General features: G+C 48.7%; 1 protein-coding gene across 4 annotated transcripts; it reads right to left on the reverse strand.

Annotated features, from left to right (window-relative positions):
* Window positions 1-1,215: 1,215 nt before the first annotated feature.
* FAF2 (Fas associated factor family member 2) lies at window positions 1,216-15,823 on the reverse strand. Of its 4 annotated transcripts, none has more exons than XM_027643067.1 (11): window positions 15,660-15,823; window positions 9,607-9,675; window positions 9,126-9,260; window positions 8,353-8,429; window positions 7,081-7,219; window positions 5,698-5,783; window positions 5,526-5,617; window positions 3,940-4,117; window positions 2,870-3,041; window positions 2,601-2,744; window positions 1,216-2,062 (listed from the first exon to the last, which is right to left on the reverse strand). In XM_027643067.1, the coding sequence occupies exons 1-11, from the start codon at window positions 15,720-15,722 to the stop codon at window positions 1,880-1,882; spliced, it is 1,338 nt and encodes a 445-aa protein (XP_027498868.1). In that variant the 5' UTR covers window positions 15,723-15,823; the 3' UTR covers window positions 1,216-1,879. The 4 variants fall into 4 exon arrangements, with proteins under 4 accessions (XP_027498868.1, XP_027498870.1, XP_027498871.1 ...); XM_027643069.1 differs by lacking the exon at window positions 15,660-15,823 and adding an exon at window positions 15,328-15,530; XM_027643070.1 differs by lacking the exon at window positions 15,660-15,823 and adding an exon at window positions 14,733-15,295.
* Between the last annotated feature and the right edge of the window lie 191 nt (window positions 15,824-16,014).

A 16,014-nucleotide genomic window follows, 5' to 3' on the forward strand; every position in this document is an offset into this window, starting at 1 on the left:
ATACCAACATGCTGTGCCCAGCTCTTGTCTCTGGGGGGGCTTCAGAAGGGATGGGGTCCCCTGGCTGTCTGCACAGCTGTGTGGAGGTGCAGCAGCTGGACGAGCCCCAGAGAGGGGCTTGGAGTCCAGGGGAGCCTGAGGGAGGGAGCAAGAGCTGCTACCCAGCAAACCATGCCGTTCCCCAGGCTGGAATGGGAACAGCAGTGTGTGCTGGCAGCCCAGAAAGCCAACTGTGTCCTAGTCTGCATCCAGAGCAGTGTGGGCAGCAGGGCAAGGGAGGGGATTCTGCCCCTCTGCTCCACTCTGGTGAGACCTGACCTGGAGTGCTGGATCCAGCTCTGGGGTTGCCTATGTAAGGACACAGAGCCCTTGGGAGCATGGAGTAGATAAGGGGACAAGCACCTCCCCCGTGGAGACAGCCTGAGAAAGCTGTGGTGGTTCAGCCTGGAGAAGGTCGTGTGGAGAACTCACAGCCCCTTCCCCCTATCTGAAGGAACTACAGGGAAGCCAGAGAGCAACTCTTCATCAGGAGTGGTAGTGATAGGACAATGCAGAATGGGTTCAAACTGAGAAAGAGTAGGTTTAAATTAGATTGAAGGAAAAAATTCTTCCCTGTGATGGTGAGAGTTGTGGCTGCCCCATCCCTCACTGTTCAAGGCCCAGTTGGACAGGGCTTGGAACAACCTGGTCTCCTGGAAGGTGTCCCTGCCCAGGGCAGAGGGTTGGAACGGGATGATCTCTGAGATTCAACTCAAACCCTTCTGTGATTCTAAGTGAGCTTGGCTACCTGTCCAGAACAGGTGGGTAGGGAAGGAACAAGTTCCTACCACTCCAGCTGTGAGCATGAGCTGATGGCACTGCTCCACAGCCATGACCAAGCCTCTGGCAGGGAACAGAGCCCTACATCCACCCTCAGATCTTTCACCCCCTCCCACTTGCTCCTGGAGAATAGACCCAGCCCTTAGAGCTCAGGGCCAGCTCTCTCCCTCCCTCCCAGCCTCAGCCCTGAGCTGATGTCCCAGGAGGCAGGAGAGGAGCAGCTCAGCCCTGCCATGCCCCACACTGGGTACACTTGTCTCACACAGCACCTCCCACTGGCACAAAATCACCAGTTCAAGGCCAGAAGCTGAGTGCACCCACAGTTCCATGAGCCACAATGCCCAGAGCAGCTCACCCCCCTCCCTAGGGCACAGCCAGAAAGCATGGGCACAGACGTGCTAGAGGCAGAGTTTATTACACTACGCAGGCTAAGAACCCTGGGCAAGACCCCACACGGGTAAGAATCGAACCAGCTCTTTATCAAAAAGTTAATACTATAGTCAACCCCATTCTCCTTTGGTCATTACAAAGCAAGAGAAATATTAAAGAACAGTATTTATACAGAGAGGGAAGCTGAAGAGATTCTGTCCAGCCCTTTCCCCCCACCCCACTCCCAGCACATTCCGGTGCTCGGTCGTGTGTCTCTCAGGAGCAGCAGAGTATCAAATCTTCACGCGATGTCAGGTTGTCGGGGTTTTATTATTATTGTCATCAATAAAAGCAGTAATTACCAAGAGCTGCCATTCCTGTTCCTCCCCAGGGAAGGTGGAGGGGCAACACCAGCTTCCCCCTCTCTGCCCCCCCCGGTGCAGGGGATGGCCGTGCGCACGCGTCCTCTCGCCAGCGCACACACGCAGCACAGCTGGCACGGGCCATGTGGTCTCTGATCCCTCGTTTGTACGCAGTCTTTTAAAAAAAATATTGTATTATAATAATAATATGAATTTCTCTTTCCATTTTGTGTCTTCTGGAAAAAACAAAAACAAAAACAAAACCCCCCCAAAAAAACAAAACAAAACAAAACCAAAAAAAAAAATCAAAAACAAAACCAAAAGAAGTGTCAATCGTCCGTAAGGTCCTGCACAAAGAGGACTTCCGTGTGGCTGAGTCCGGCCTCCTGCAGCGTGGGGGGGTTGGGCCACTCCTCTGTAGGGAGGCAGGGCAGGACACGGCGAGGGAAGTTGGCCTCAATCTGGAACTTCTCAGGGCTTTCTTTCAAGGAGAACAGGAAGTCGTGGATCACCTGGGAAAGAAGCACAGAAATAATTGCCAGCTAGTGGAGCAGTGACACAGCCACATGGAATCCCTGGCATCTCACAGGGGAATGTTACCAAATTTGCACCATCACTGCATTGTAGACGTGAGACAGCCATTTCCTTGGCACATTTGAAACTGGACTTGTCACAGAGCACCTGGGGAGTGCAGATACTGTTTCTGACTTTTCCTACACCATTATTTAATAAGGAGCAATGGAATAATAGAACGTTATGTGTTGAAAGGGACCTTCAAGATCATCTAGTCCTACCTCACCACCATAAGCAGGGACACCTTCCACTAGACGTCTCAGCTTTTAGGGAGAAGGAAAAAGTTTCTTCCATTTTTTCATCTCTCCCAGGCTGGTGGGACTAGGCCCCACGACACCTCTCCTTACCCAGGAGCAGCTGTGCCTGCTAAGGCTCTCAGGAAAGGTCACCATTTGTCACAGTGCAAGGGAACCAAAGACATGGAAGTCTCTAGACCCCCTCCCTCTGGAATGCCCATCAGCTCTGCCCCAAGCTCACCGTCAGTGACTGTGTGAAGTGGAATCGCCGCTCCACTCTGGAATCGTTAGGCAGCTTGAAAATGATCTTGACGCTCTCCGGGTCATCAGGATGTGGCTCGGGAGGAAGGCATTCCGACTTCCGCTCCTTCTCCTCCTGCAGCGTCTGCAAAGCAAGGAGGGAGCAGGAGCTCGAGGGACATTTGAGCCCCACGCAAGGCCAGCAGCTCTGATGTGACAAGCAATTCCTCCCACAGGGCACAGCCTCTCCAGCAGCCCCTCTGCTCTCACCTGTCGCCGCCTCTCCTCTGCTAGTTTTTGCTGCTGCACTTCCTCCTCTTTCTTCTTCTTCCTCTCCCGTTCCTCCTTCTTCTTGCGCTCCTTTTCCTGGTCCGCACGTAAGGATGCCAGATATGCCTCGTCCTGCTGCTGTCTCAGGACTTGGGTTTGGTTCCTCTCTTCCCTGCAAACGTGAGTGGGAAGGGGTCAGGGCTAATGGGCCCTAAAGTGAGGGCTTGGTTGGTTGAGGGTAGACCCGAGGGTGCAGGGACAGCCTCAAACTCATAGGAGCACACAGCAAGTAATGACTTGGAGTACCATGAGCTCCCAAAAGGAGAGCTGAGACCCAAAAAGAGTTGGGTCCTCATGGTCCCTCACACACAAACTGCTTCCCCAGGGTGGGTGGAACTGAACTCAAAATGCTTCTCAGCCACTGACAGACAGTACAAAAGCAGTGCCCAGGATTTCTGCCTCATACTTGAGACTCTTCCGAGTTTTATCTCCTTCAGGTAATTCCTTGCACATTTCAGGAACCAGAACGTGTTACCAGGTTACCCACAGAGACCGTGGGGCAGAGGAGGAGCAGACGGAAGGTGGGATCCTACTTTGGACGCAGTCTGCACATCCCTAAGAGTCACGAGGGGCTTGTGAGGCCCCTAGAAAAGCAGCCTGAGCTCATTACAGACAGTCCAGGCAGCAGCACACACTCACCAACCAGCTGCAGACACCAGCTCTCCTGCCTGCAATGCCTTTGCTCCCATTTGGATCCTACTGGCTACTGTCCAAGCTCTCCCTGCAAAGCTCCAGCACAGCAAAGGTGTGCCCCAATTGCAGAGAACAGAGCACTCACACCCACCTTTCAGTGGTAGGACTGTGTACACAACACATCCATCTCCCTGGCTATAGGATGGCCTGAATTTATGGACTGATGATCCCACTGGGAAGAGGAAAGCCAGGGGCTGTGTTACAGATCAGGAGATGCTGATCTATGTGCCTACAAATGGTGTCTGGTAGGAGGAAGGGGACAGGGCAGAGCCTGCCTCAACAAGGTCTGCATGACTGGAGCTCAGGTCCCATCCTACCTTTCCAGGCGTTCAGACACCAGGTATGTCTGGTTGGCATCCATGATGAACATCAGCTGGTTGATGAGGTCATCAGCCTGGATGAGACCTTCCAGCCGCCCAACCACGGTCATCCTGCGATCCTTCAGCATGATCACGGCCAGGAATGGGTACGTGTTCTCCCGCAGGGCCTGGGACACTGGGAACAGCCACAAACATCACTGCCCCCTCCAGAAGGGTCAGCAAGGGGTACAGCACAAACTCTTCCCATCATCACGGGCCAAGGAAAGCAGCTTCCACAGACACTCTCTCCTCCAAGGCAGAAAAGGCCTCAGGCTCTGTTTTGTCAAACTAAACCCTATCAGTTCGCAAAGGGAGGAAGTGCCTTGGAACACAGGGACTGAAGGGAAAAAACAAGCTTTCAAGTAACCAAAAAGGCACTTTTACTCAAGCAGGAAGGAAGTAAATGGCTCTGAATGTCCATTCAGAATGGGACAAAGCCTTGGATTTAAATGGCAGGATGAGAAACACAGGTCAGACACAGGGAAACACTTGCTAAGGTGATTAGGGATGGCTGGACTTTGGAAGATACTGTTGTGGGGAAGATGGCAATGTCCATTCTGGACATTTCTGAACAAACTTAGGTTGGTTTTGTTGGAGTCAGGCTCTGTCTGAAAGAGGGAATAGAGTAGATTGAGGGCTTTAAGTTATTGCTCATGTATGGCTGCTGATCCCTTCCTTAAAGCACATGTAGTACACCATGTAACTTGAGCTATCATTACCAACGGAGCCCTCCAAAGGAAATCAGGGCACCCCACAATCCCTTCCAGCTCTGCTTTCCAGACTGCGACTCCAAAGCACTGCAGCAACGCAACAGCAGCAAGTCAAAGACTTGTCTCCACAGAGAGCCATTCTCTCTAGGTGCCAATAGCTGGGAGCTGAACTGTGGAGCCAAGAGTGACCCAGATTTAGTCCAGAACTCCTGGACCCCCTGCCATGAAACAGGAAGGGTGGAAGGGACACAGAAGGCAAGAAGAGAACTTCGGGAAAAGACTCCAATTACAGTAAAACCTTACCAAAATGCTGTTAGGCTAGGCACCAACAGCTCTAGAAAGACTGAAAGGACCTCACTGTGGACTTTGGAGGAGACACAGAGACTGGACATGAAGATGACTGTCTCAGAAAGAGAAAGAATACACCCAACAAGTTTGTCCTGGCCTCAGGCATCACAGGAGCCGGTGCTAAGGACACAGCTAGTTGGATATTTGTTTCTGCACTCAGTTTATCCCCAGCACACACCCACCAACTCCCATTGACAAGGCACTGAAAGCAGCTTGAATGCCCACAGCAAGGAGCACATGACTAAGATTGCCAGAAACATATGGAACAGAGGTGAAGATCACAATGTATTTGGTGGTCCTGGTGGCCAAACAGGCCCTCTGAGATATCCCACAGAAACCAACATGTATTTCCCCATGCAATCCCAAAATCTCTTGCCTCCTTGCACAGAATCCAAGTGTGTTTCACACCTGTAAATTTGTCAAAGGGCATTTGGCTTGTTCCAGAGACAAGAGGAAACATGTAAAGCCCAGGAGGGACACACTTACCTCTGTATCCCTCTGGTTTATTGGTTGAGCAAGCCCAGAAGAGCATTCTAGTGTTGATAAGAGTGATGACCTCAGGTGCACACAGTGTATTGCTGGGGGATGAGAAGAGACTGTGTGAGTGAAGCTGCACTTAGAGTACAAAGACAACTATTTGGAAAACTCTCCTACCTACCGGCAAAACTCATCTGTGTCTTGGTGGTCATCTCCATGAAGATAAACCAACAGGAAGCGCAGCTCCCGCTTGGCATCGTTCAGTGCCTTGGCACAAGAGGACAGGAAGTGAGGTTACAGGGTCTCTGGGCAAGGGGAAAGCAGCATCCACAAGGCTTGTGTGACCCAAGCCATTGCTCTGCCATTAGTGTGGTTTTAACAAAGCAGCAGTGGAGGGTGAACCTGTCAGATGTTCTGAATAAACCCTCCTTTGAAAGGGCTACGGTGGTGCTTTTTCACATCCTCTCAGGATGTGGCTTTGGAGAACACTGAACTCAAGAGTGAAACCAGGTAGGCAACCAAAGGGATGGACACCCCAGCTGCCTTGCCAGACTCAGCTGGCAGTGAAGAACCCTCCTTCACCCCTAAGACTCACAGCAGCCAAGGCTGAGCTTTCCACTTGAGCCTGTACAGGACACAAGTTTCATATCACACCAAATGAAAACTCTACTAAAAAAGGTAATGCAATAATGCTGCAGGCCCCCCAAAAAACCCTACGGAAAAATACGTCCCTTTTTGTATTTACAGTCTCTGGATTCCACCCACCCAAGAGCATTTCTCAACAAGACCACAGGATAAGTCTACAATAAGCTCCCTGTTTTACTGGTACTGAGTTTTGGTAGCCTAATCATTCCAGGGTTATTTAAGTTTGGATTCCAGGCAAGATGGAGGAGCTTGGAAGAGCTGTGGAGGCGATGAGCTCCACCTCTGTGCAGCATGGAGCAGACACAAACTCCACATTCTTCCCTGGCACTTGGGAAGCAGTGCTGATCCAACTGTCTGCTGGGATGCACTGCAGAAGGCCCTTCCCTTGGCCAGGTTGAGAGCAGCCGTGGAAGAGGCAGTGTCCATGGAGACATCCCTCTTCTACAGGGAGCACCCCCAGATTTGATATATGGAACACTCATCTCCCAGAATTTCTTGAGGGTTCCTTCTCAATTTTGAGGCCTTGCATTGTTCTGAAGTTGCATTTTGATACAAGCCCAGGCAGTCAATCCCAATTTGGTGAACAGAAGGACAGACTCTGGCACAGCACACCAGTTTATAAAAACAAAGGCAGGATTACAAAGAAAAGCCGTCGGCTACAGAGTCACACAGACGGTCGAGGAACAGCCAGAGCAGCTTTGCTTTCCAACTTGGCAGGCTTGGCAAATCATCAAGCCTGGCAGACACTGGTTTTCCAAGACACTTGTTCACTATCTCTCCATTACCCTATTAAGAGAGTTTGGGGACAAATGCTGGGCTTTAGATGAAAAGTAATTTTGCCATGAAGGCCCTGATACCATCTGGCAAAATCCCCATTCTCCACCTCCCCAGGATCTATGCACCAACATGTGACACTGACCTGGCTGTAAGTTCCCTGGTAGAAGACAGGGTGTATCCTCCCATATTTTTCCTCAAACATATGAATAAACGAAATAATGTCACCCACTGGGTCAGTGACCCGACTACGAGGATCAGGGCGTATAAAACGCAGAGCAAACCTAGGAAGGAAGCAAAGGACACTGCAAATTCAACTCACTGACTTTCTGAAGAACAGGTTTTCTTTTCCACAGACAGTCACTGGGATTCACAAAGAGGAAAAAAGTCACAGCTGAGATGCCTGAACTTTTCAATCTAAACTGTCACCTGCTCCAAACTGATACCACTGCTACAGAAACACCCCCCAGTCACATATCTCACACCAGGCATCAGCAAGGATCAAAATTCTATGTGATTAAATAGTTTCAACTTCCTCTGAAGCATCAGACATAAGCCACACCAACAGTAGGCGGTTCAAGGAATTTAGTCAAAGATGGGCTCTTAAAAGCCACATGGTTTTGTCCAGATAACTTTGAAAACTGCATTTCTGCTAATGCAGAACTAACAATTCTGGGGTGCAAAGAGTTGCAGAAAGAGAACATTACACTACCAGTATAATGAAACTGTCATTCCTCTGAGGCTGAAAAAAACTTCACTGAAAGGCAGATATCGGTGTTGTTTAGTTCTACTGATGCACAGAAGATAAAGACCTTTCCAAAGTTCCGTGTAACAGGAAAAGAAAGTTAATACAACAGGGGAAACTGCCAAAGCAGTGCAGACAGCAGGACTGCTGGCTATTTACCACCTTTACAATTCCCTTTTCCCTTTATCAGTGTAAGGAGGTGAGATGAATTAGCTCCGTGGGGTGGTAAACGGAGGAGACAGACACTGAAGGGGAAAAGGCAGAAGCATTTACAGTTTAAGTTTTGCCAAATAACATCCATGGATTAGGGCAGGTTAACCTGCAGCCCAGCCCAATGGGACATGATTCTGGTGTTTGTACAAGAAAATCAGCCAGCTGGACACTGTTTTGCAATCCCTTTGTGTGGCACTCAAACTGCAAAGCTGCATGGAGTTAGAATTGCAATTAAATACTTCATTTACAGAGTTCCAAGGTGCTCTTTTTCTCTGCAATAAGATTTATTTGTTACTAAACCACGTAGGAACTTTAGAAGGCTAGAGATAACACCAGTTGAGCAAACAAATGGAAAATCTGCCATGAGACTTAAAGATCCAAGTGACAGAGGTACAGCTGGATCTGAGCTACCATGTGCCTTCATGCAGTTAATGTGAGTCAGCACAAGCAAGTACTTACCTAAATATATCAAGTAATGTGTAATAGGTGAAACGGAATGGAAGCATTATGAAGTAGTAACCCCATCCTAACAGGCCCTGCAATGACAAATAAAGAATTAGAACAGTCTCCACACCTGGAACAGCCCTGCTACAGCAAAGTGCCCACCAGCACCAAGCATCATGTGAGGTATCAGTGTTCCAACCACGGAAAAAAACAGCTCAGCAACAGTTCATGGCTTCAGACATGTCAAATCAAATGTGACTAACGTTGCTCACTCAGAATTCAATGTGACACATCTGAAAACTGGCCTCACTGACTAATGCTTTTGCTCTGTGCTGATTTTCTTAACTATTCAAAAAGATTAACAGCACTGAGTCTTACAGGTGCTCATGCAAATTCATTTGTGAAACATTAATGCAAGTAATTGGTGCTGTATTCTAATTAATACACATTTAAGGGGAGCTCTAATTAGAAAAACATTATCACTGCCAGATGGAGGGGACAGTCCTTTGTTGCAATTGAACTGATCAAAAGGCTTTACTACACCACAGCAAACTGTCTGTGACACAAAAAAAGGTCCTCACACTCAAGTGTGAACTGCCACAGAGAAAGTCTCCGCAGCAGAAACAGAGGCTTAAGGAACAGCTCTACATTTTGTTTTCAGAAGACAAAATATTTAGAAAGGAGGTAACAGCATGCAAAGAAAACAACTCTTTTCCCTGCTTGCAAGTTCTGCTGTTCATGAAGAGTCACCCAAGAAGCAGGACAAAATCCACTGTAAGATAACTTACCCTTGGCTGTGGCCTTGAGACAACGTAGCTGTAGATCCTGTGGTCAGCTGTATTGACCTGCAACGGTCGGGATGGAGGAGGATTAAAGACACTTGGGACACCCTCTTGCTCATTCAGTCGGTCTTGCACAGCTGCCTTTGACACGAGAAAGAGCAAAGGGAGGTTTCAGACATTTTATCTTTTCTGTACTTTGGACACTAGCAGTGGGTATTCCTTGTCCAGAGCCCTGGAGCACCGGATAAGCACAATTCATGACAAATGGCAACCACCAGTGCTCTTTTCCATATGGAAAGTCTTCTCCACGGCAGCCAGTGTTTGGCTGAAACCTCTCCAGACAAGTGGAGATGCTGCTCTAAAGAGCTACTTGAGTAAACTCAGGGGTGGACAGACTCCTCTCACTGGTAGGGCTCCCCCTCCCCACAGAGGGCTCCATTTAACCCAGGTACTTGGAAACTGCTACAAATCTGATTTTCAGTGGTACCTCTATGTTCCAGTTGTGCTGCTCCAGCGTGTGGCGACATTGGTCCATGGACTCTATGCCAGTCAAGTCCTAAAGAAGGAGAGTAAAAGCAGTTGAGTGCCAGGGAAATGTTGTATTTTTACTGTTCTTTGCAACACGTGAGCAGAGCCGGGAGTTACCACAACACATTACCACAATGCTCATTTTTTAAGTGCTCTGCTCTGAGTTTAAGAGCAGAGCAACCTGAGCCAACCCAAATCTGCAAACACGCAGGAGGCCTTAAACAGGCCTTTGCCCTCTTCCAGCATCAGCCAATTCCCAGTGTGCCCAAGGTATGTTACTACAACTGCACTCAGCACAGCCAAGAGTTTAACGCAATAATGCCCACAGGTTCCACTCTGGAAGGATGTGCTGGGTCAATGCCCTCAAACCACCTCAAACTCAAAACACAGACAAAGCATTTCTGAAAACCCAAGTTAACCATGACTTCACTCACTGCCAGTATAAACAGAGACTAAAATCAAAATGAGCCAAGCACTAGTGAAGGCGGTGTTTCCAGCATCACAGGGGAATCTGCAGTAAAAAATCCAAACCCAGTCCAACACAGACAGGCTCTGAAACAGAAAACACAGCCCAAATACCTGGCAAACTTCAAAGCCACTGGGCAATTTTAACTCTGTATCAATTGGAATTTCTTCACAAGAGATCAAACAATTGTGTCTGTTGTTACAGGAAGCCACATCAACACCTCCTGAATGGAGACAAACCTTTGCTGACACAAACATCCCTGTCACTGTGCCACAGAAACACATCTCTCCCCACAGCACTTGCTGTAAGGTGTCTGAACAGACATTTTCCTTGCTTCCTTTAGAAGCCCCTGAGGCACTGCTGACAGGCTGACCATTTAAAAATGCACAGAATTGGCTTTTTTACTGGAGAAGGATGGCATATCTATTCCCTTCCCTGCCCCCATTGATACATTCCACATGCTATTTCCACCCAAGTAACACAGTGAACAAATGCCTTATTCAATCTCTGGCTCAGTTCAAACTTTTGAGCATTTCTTGGCTTCTTTGTCACTAAGTCTCCACAGAGCACCACCTTCTCCCCAATCTCCTGGGCAAAAATCATTGTTTCATTCCACTGCACAGAACCAACCAGACTGTTTAAAGCATTGCTAACTGTGACTGCAGTAGCTCAGAAAAAAGCACTTCAAAGTCACTGCCCACTGGTGTATAAATATTTATTAAAAAGTAAGTCTGCAGCAAGCCTTGCAAGGGAACACTACCGAAAGGATCTCATAGAAGAAATGAAGCTCAGTGAACTCAGCTGTTGCTGCCTGAATACCTTTAATTATAACTCAGCTTCAAGATTTAGTGTTTTAGTTTAGTTACCGTGCTTTAAAGATGTGCTTCAGAGTAAAATTTAGGTTTTGTATGGTGACTTTATTCTTATTTTCTTCTGACTTTATTTATTTTTCTAACCTTCCTACAGAAGGCACTTAATTGCCTTTTTAGGCACCTGCAATTTACTCAATTGATTTTACAATGGAGTCACAAGGTGTGTATTCCAAAGCCTTGAAGAACCTTCTGATTGCCATTCCTCAACACCCTGGAAATTCTGCTGGTGGTTGCAAAGTTTACAAGATTCAGAAGCTCATTCACACCTTTGTTTCTAAACGCAGGGATTATCTCTCAGCACTAATAACATGACTGAGCAATCCCTCCTTTTTAAATTATGCAAAACACTTCAGCAGTTTTAGGTCAGAAAGCAGCAGAACTATCAACAAGCATTTAACCAGCACTGAATCACTGCAGCATTTGCAAGACCTCCTGAGCTCCACAGAGACACCACAACCAGTCAACCTCACCCTTCCCAACCATCATCCCTCACCAGGCAGCTGCTGGTCAGATCTCAGTCTGAGAACACGAGTTCTCCAGGGAGACGAATTTACCCTTTTTTTCTTTAGCATCTTAATCCAGTCGCTCTTAACACAAAGCAGAAGTGACAAAACCACCCCGAGCACACAGTGCACTCGCACCCTGAGCACTCCCACCGCTCATCTGATCAATGAAGCTGAACAATTAAACACTGCAGGAAAAAATTGCCTGTGCAAAGACAGCTTTTAAAAACCCATCATCCTGCTGACTGTTACTCTGACGGGCTCTACAGGACACAGCACGGCTCAGAACAACCCGCACCCCACGTAAGGAGCAGCAGGACAGTTCAACTGTCAGCTCAGACAACCCTTGTGGCAAACACCGATACTGGTCATTATCACCCCAAAGACATTCCTACTGCTGTCCCAGGACCCTCCAAGGCGCTGCTTCACCTCAGTTATGGAAACAGATCAGAAACTTGAAACATCCTTTCCACTGCACCACTTAACAGCGTTTCTGGTGAACCTTGTTCAGCTGCAAACTGAGTTACGCCCATGTCAAAACAGCATGTTCTTAGTATCATCAGGGCTAAGAGAACAAACAATATCTTCAAACCTTGCTGCTGGTCTCCTCCTCACTGGGGTCTCTCAGCTGCCTCAAAGAGCACATATATAATACAGACAGTAAGTAATAAAAAGAGAAAGTCTTCAGTAGTTAAAACGAGTCCTGTTAAACCAGCACCCTCGAACCTTCAAATAAATGTAGATCCAAGCTCAAGACAGTGGTTAATACTTAGAAAACAAAATATTAAGTTCCACGAATGCCAGGACAGTTCAACAGTCCCTTCTCAAATACCACTCAAAGCAGAGCGAAGCAGCTGCTGGAGAGAACTATTTCCATCTCTCACCTTTGAGACTGCCCAGAATCTTCTCAGTACTGAAGTAGTGGAAAGTACAATTCCATGCTCCAGAAGCAGAAGGAATAGCCTGGAGTGGACAAAGGTTGTAAACTGGACTTACGAAACTGTTGCCTCTGCAGATTCACTCTGATGTTGAAACACAGCACGAGATGCAAATCCACAGGACTAACTGGCACTGCTCTTACTTCCCAACCCACTGCCAAATTCCAGAGAATTATGTTTCCAAGGGTAAAGAACACCTGACTTCAAACTGGAAAAAAAGCCTTAATCAAGAGTTTCTTGTTGTATTTTACAGCAAATGCCTCTATGAGGGTTTTGATCGATACATTGAGCAGGAAAGATGCTGGAGTTTCATGTTTCCTCTTTCCCTTAAATCAGTCATACCCAGCCCTGAGCATTCTGTTTTTGCCAGCTGAAGTCAGAGATGGTATCTTGAGTGCCAACTCTTTCCTTTGCAAATAACACTCCATTACTTCACATTAGCATATTATAACATCAGACATGAGCCCAAGTGTAATGGGCACAGATCAATAATCAGATCCTACAAAAGCTGCTCCGCTGTTTCTTCCATCTCCCAAATGAACTGTATCTCCACAGCTTTCTTAAACTGCTCACATCAAACTTCTCTCTACCGATGTCAAGACAGCAAAGTCTTGACAGATGAAAAATTTAGATGCTTTTATTCCTTTACATTATTATCCAATGCTCCAGCAGCAAATGGGAGACTGAAAGCCTGCAAGAGGCTTTGTTGTTTTCATTTCACATTTATCCCAGTTCTCTCTCCCTACTGGTTTGTTTTGTTTTTTTTTTTTTTTTTTTTTTCACTAACCTGCCCCAGCAGGGTGCAGACAACTGCCCTATTCCAGCCCTGCCCACAAGAAGGAAGCTGCTGGTTTCAGCATTCTGCCAGCCAAGCCATTTGTAGAGCACTACAGAACCCATCACACACATCAACGGAATTAATGCAGAGCAGGCACTAACACAGGACTGTGCCCAAAGGCTCAGGCCAGGACAGGATAGGACAGCTGGGACTCACCTCTGCCTGGGAAGGAGCCATTTCCAGCAGAAGTAGGGTAAACACTTTAGGGCAACAGCATCTTCACCCCCACAGCTGTTTGCTGGGTGAATGGCAGCTCTTGATCCATGCTTCCCTCTGACTCTCCATTTAACTGAGGGCCTTCTGCTATTCCTTACCTCATCTCTGTTATCCTCCCTTCTTTCCCAGTCTGCTCTCCTGCTTTAGTCACACTGCAGTGGTACATAACCTTCTATGGAAGTACAATGCTCTGCCACCACGGAATATTGTATAAATTACTTATGATGGTACATCACAACAAAGTGTAAAGTTATCTTTGAAAACAGTGAAGTGTTCCCTGAAAAGACAGCAGGGATCCCTGAAGGGTTTCCCAGCTGACTGCAGCAGTGTTCTGTAGCAATGTACAAATTATTTTAGTGAGATTTTTCCATCCTCTCCTAACACTAAATGCTCTTTAACAGACTCCCAAGAAAAAAAACCCTCTTCCAGGTGGACTGATTTAATTCTAAAGGAACAAGCAGGACCACACACCTGAGTCCCTTTCAGCCAGGTGTGAAGTATCAGAGGAGAAGGAATCACCAGCGGAGTCTGTGAATAGCAGGGCCCTGGTGAAAACTGATCCCACATACCCCCAGGGACAGAAGAACAAGGATCCTGGTATCCAAGCCTTCTGGACCACAGCTTTCATATCAGGCTCAGGACAGCAGCTGTCTCCTAACTGAAAAATGTCTCCCCTTTACAGCCTGAGGAGCATTTCCCTCTACCTCAAACCAGGACTGGACAGGCAGCTGGACTAAAGCATGAATCCTTCCTTCTGCCTCCTTCTCCTCCCCCCCAGTCCATGGCAACACCAGGTAGCATTGGGAAACAGGATTCTTCAGTTTCACAGCTGCCCACAGGGGTTTGAAAATAGCAACAGGGGCACTGGTGAGAGCAGCTGGTCCTATCTGTCCAGACTCAGTGCATTCATATGTACTGGGATAGCTCAGAGCAAAAGAATGGAAGCTGGGAACGGGACCTTTTGCATATCTGTAAGTCCTGCACAAACCTCACCTCCCCACCAGGCAGCACTGGGACAGCAATGGTTAACACTGCTCCACTCCCTTGGCCTGTATTTAACTTGACTGCCCAATCTGCAGTAAAGATTTGGAGGCGATATGTGTAAAACAAGTTCCCTCACAGGTCCAGTCATGGGAAAACACCTCAGTGTATTAATTCACTAATTAACTCAGGAGATTGTGAATTCCCCTGACTCAGAGACAAAGGCCTGGCATGTCCCTGTCTGGAATGAAGAACAGCTGCACCATCTCACCTGGGGAAGGCAGGGCCGGATGCCTCTGGAGGCCCTTTAAGCCCTACAAATCCACAGTTACATCACACCAAAAATCCAAAGCAAGGCCTTAAAAAAAATAACAAATATAAAGCAACAAAATCAAATAAAACACTCCTAAAAGTAAACCCTGTCTCTATAAGAGAACCCTGCAATCCAAGAGACACCATGTGATGTCCTACAGCTCAGAAACAAACATAGGACACCTGAAGGTAATTTTCATTGCTCAGCACGTTTAATTACTCCTCACTGAGCAAACCTAAGTATTTCAGCTGCCCAGAGCTGTTTTCTCCCCAATAAACCACATCTGCAGATTGGTTTGATGATCACCCAGCTGCTGCACGGCCCCGAGGCCCCGGCACACCAGAGGTTAAGCGACTCAGCCCGCGTTGTGCAGCAGATACAGAGCAGATCATTACAGTCTCCAGTGGCGTTACCAAACCGTGAGGGGCAGGAACGACGTTCTCAGTAACCACATTCACAGAAACGCGCTGGATAACCCTCCTGAGGTGACAGAAAACGCTCTCCCGCTGCGACAAGGGACTTTTTCATACTAATTAAACCGGTCGGGACTTACCGAGGAGTTCTTCCCGTGGGGGGTTTATTCAGCAGCCACTTCCCGCCTGCCCGGGTGGCGATGACAGAACGCTCCCGATGAAGCACTCGGGGCACGGGAGTCTCACTCGCTCCCGCCAGCACCGGGACCACAGGTCTCTCTCCTCTCCACCTCCCCTCAGGCCCGGTCCGACACCCCCGCACCGGCGGGGCGGCTCCAGGACGGGCCTACCCGGCTCTGTGCGCCCCGTACCCCCCAGCGCCGGCGGGGCGCGCCCAGCCCAGCCCGTTCCGTGCCCATGCACCGCCTCCTGCGCTCCCGCCGGCCGGCGCGGGCCCCCCCGGACGCGGCACCTGGAACTGCAGCAGCTTCTCGGTCTGTTCCGCCGTCAGCTCCCGCTCCTCAGGCGCCGCCATTTTGCCGCCGCCTCTGACCCGCCGCTCCGTCACTCTCCGGAAGTGACGACGCCCGCCCGCACTTCCGCCCCGGCGCGGCGCCGCGCGGCCAATGGCTGTTTATCGGCCGGAGCCGCTCGGCCACGTTCCGGAGACACCCGAACGCCTCTAGGGCTCGTCCGGAAACGCCCGAATCCCATCGGCGGGGTTGGCCGCGCTCGGGTGTTCCCGGCGGGCGCCCGAAGAGTTCCGAAGTGTGCCGAGCGGTGCTCGGGTGTTCCCGGCGGGCGCACGAAGAGTTCCGAGTGTGCCG

This window comes from Corapipo altera, unplaced genomic scaffold (assembly GCF_003945725.1).
Source record: "Corapipo altera isolate COAL_440 unplaced genomic scaffold, ASM394572v1 75, whole genome shotgun sequence".
Taxonomy (NCBI): domain Eukaryota; kingdom Metazoa; phylum Chordata; class Aves; order Passeriformes; family Pipridae; genus Corapipo; species Corapipo altera.

Excerpts from the sequence above, each read along its gene's own strand:
- FAF2 (XM_027643067.1), bottom strand. The coding sequence starts at position 15,722 with ATGGCGGCGCCTGAGGAGCGGGAGCTGACGGCGGAACAGACCGAGAAG. Across the intron at positions 2,745-2,869 it reads CAGAGGAGAGGCGGCGACAG|ACGCTGCAGGAGGAGAAGGA; the intron begins GTGAGAGCAGAG and ends CTTGCTTTGCAG. Across the intron at positions 2,063-2,600 it reads ACTTCACACAGTCACTGACG|GTGATCCACGACTTCCTGTT; the intron begins GTGAGCTTGGGG and ends CTTCTTTCCCAG.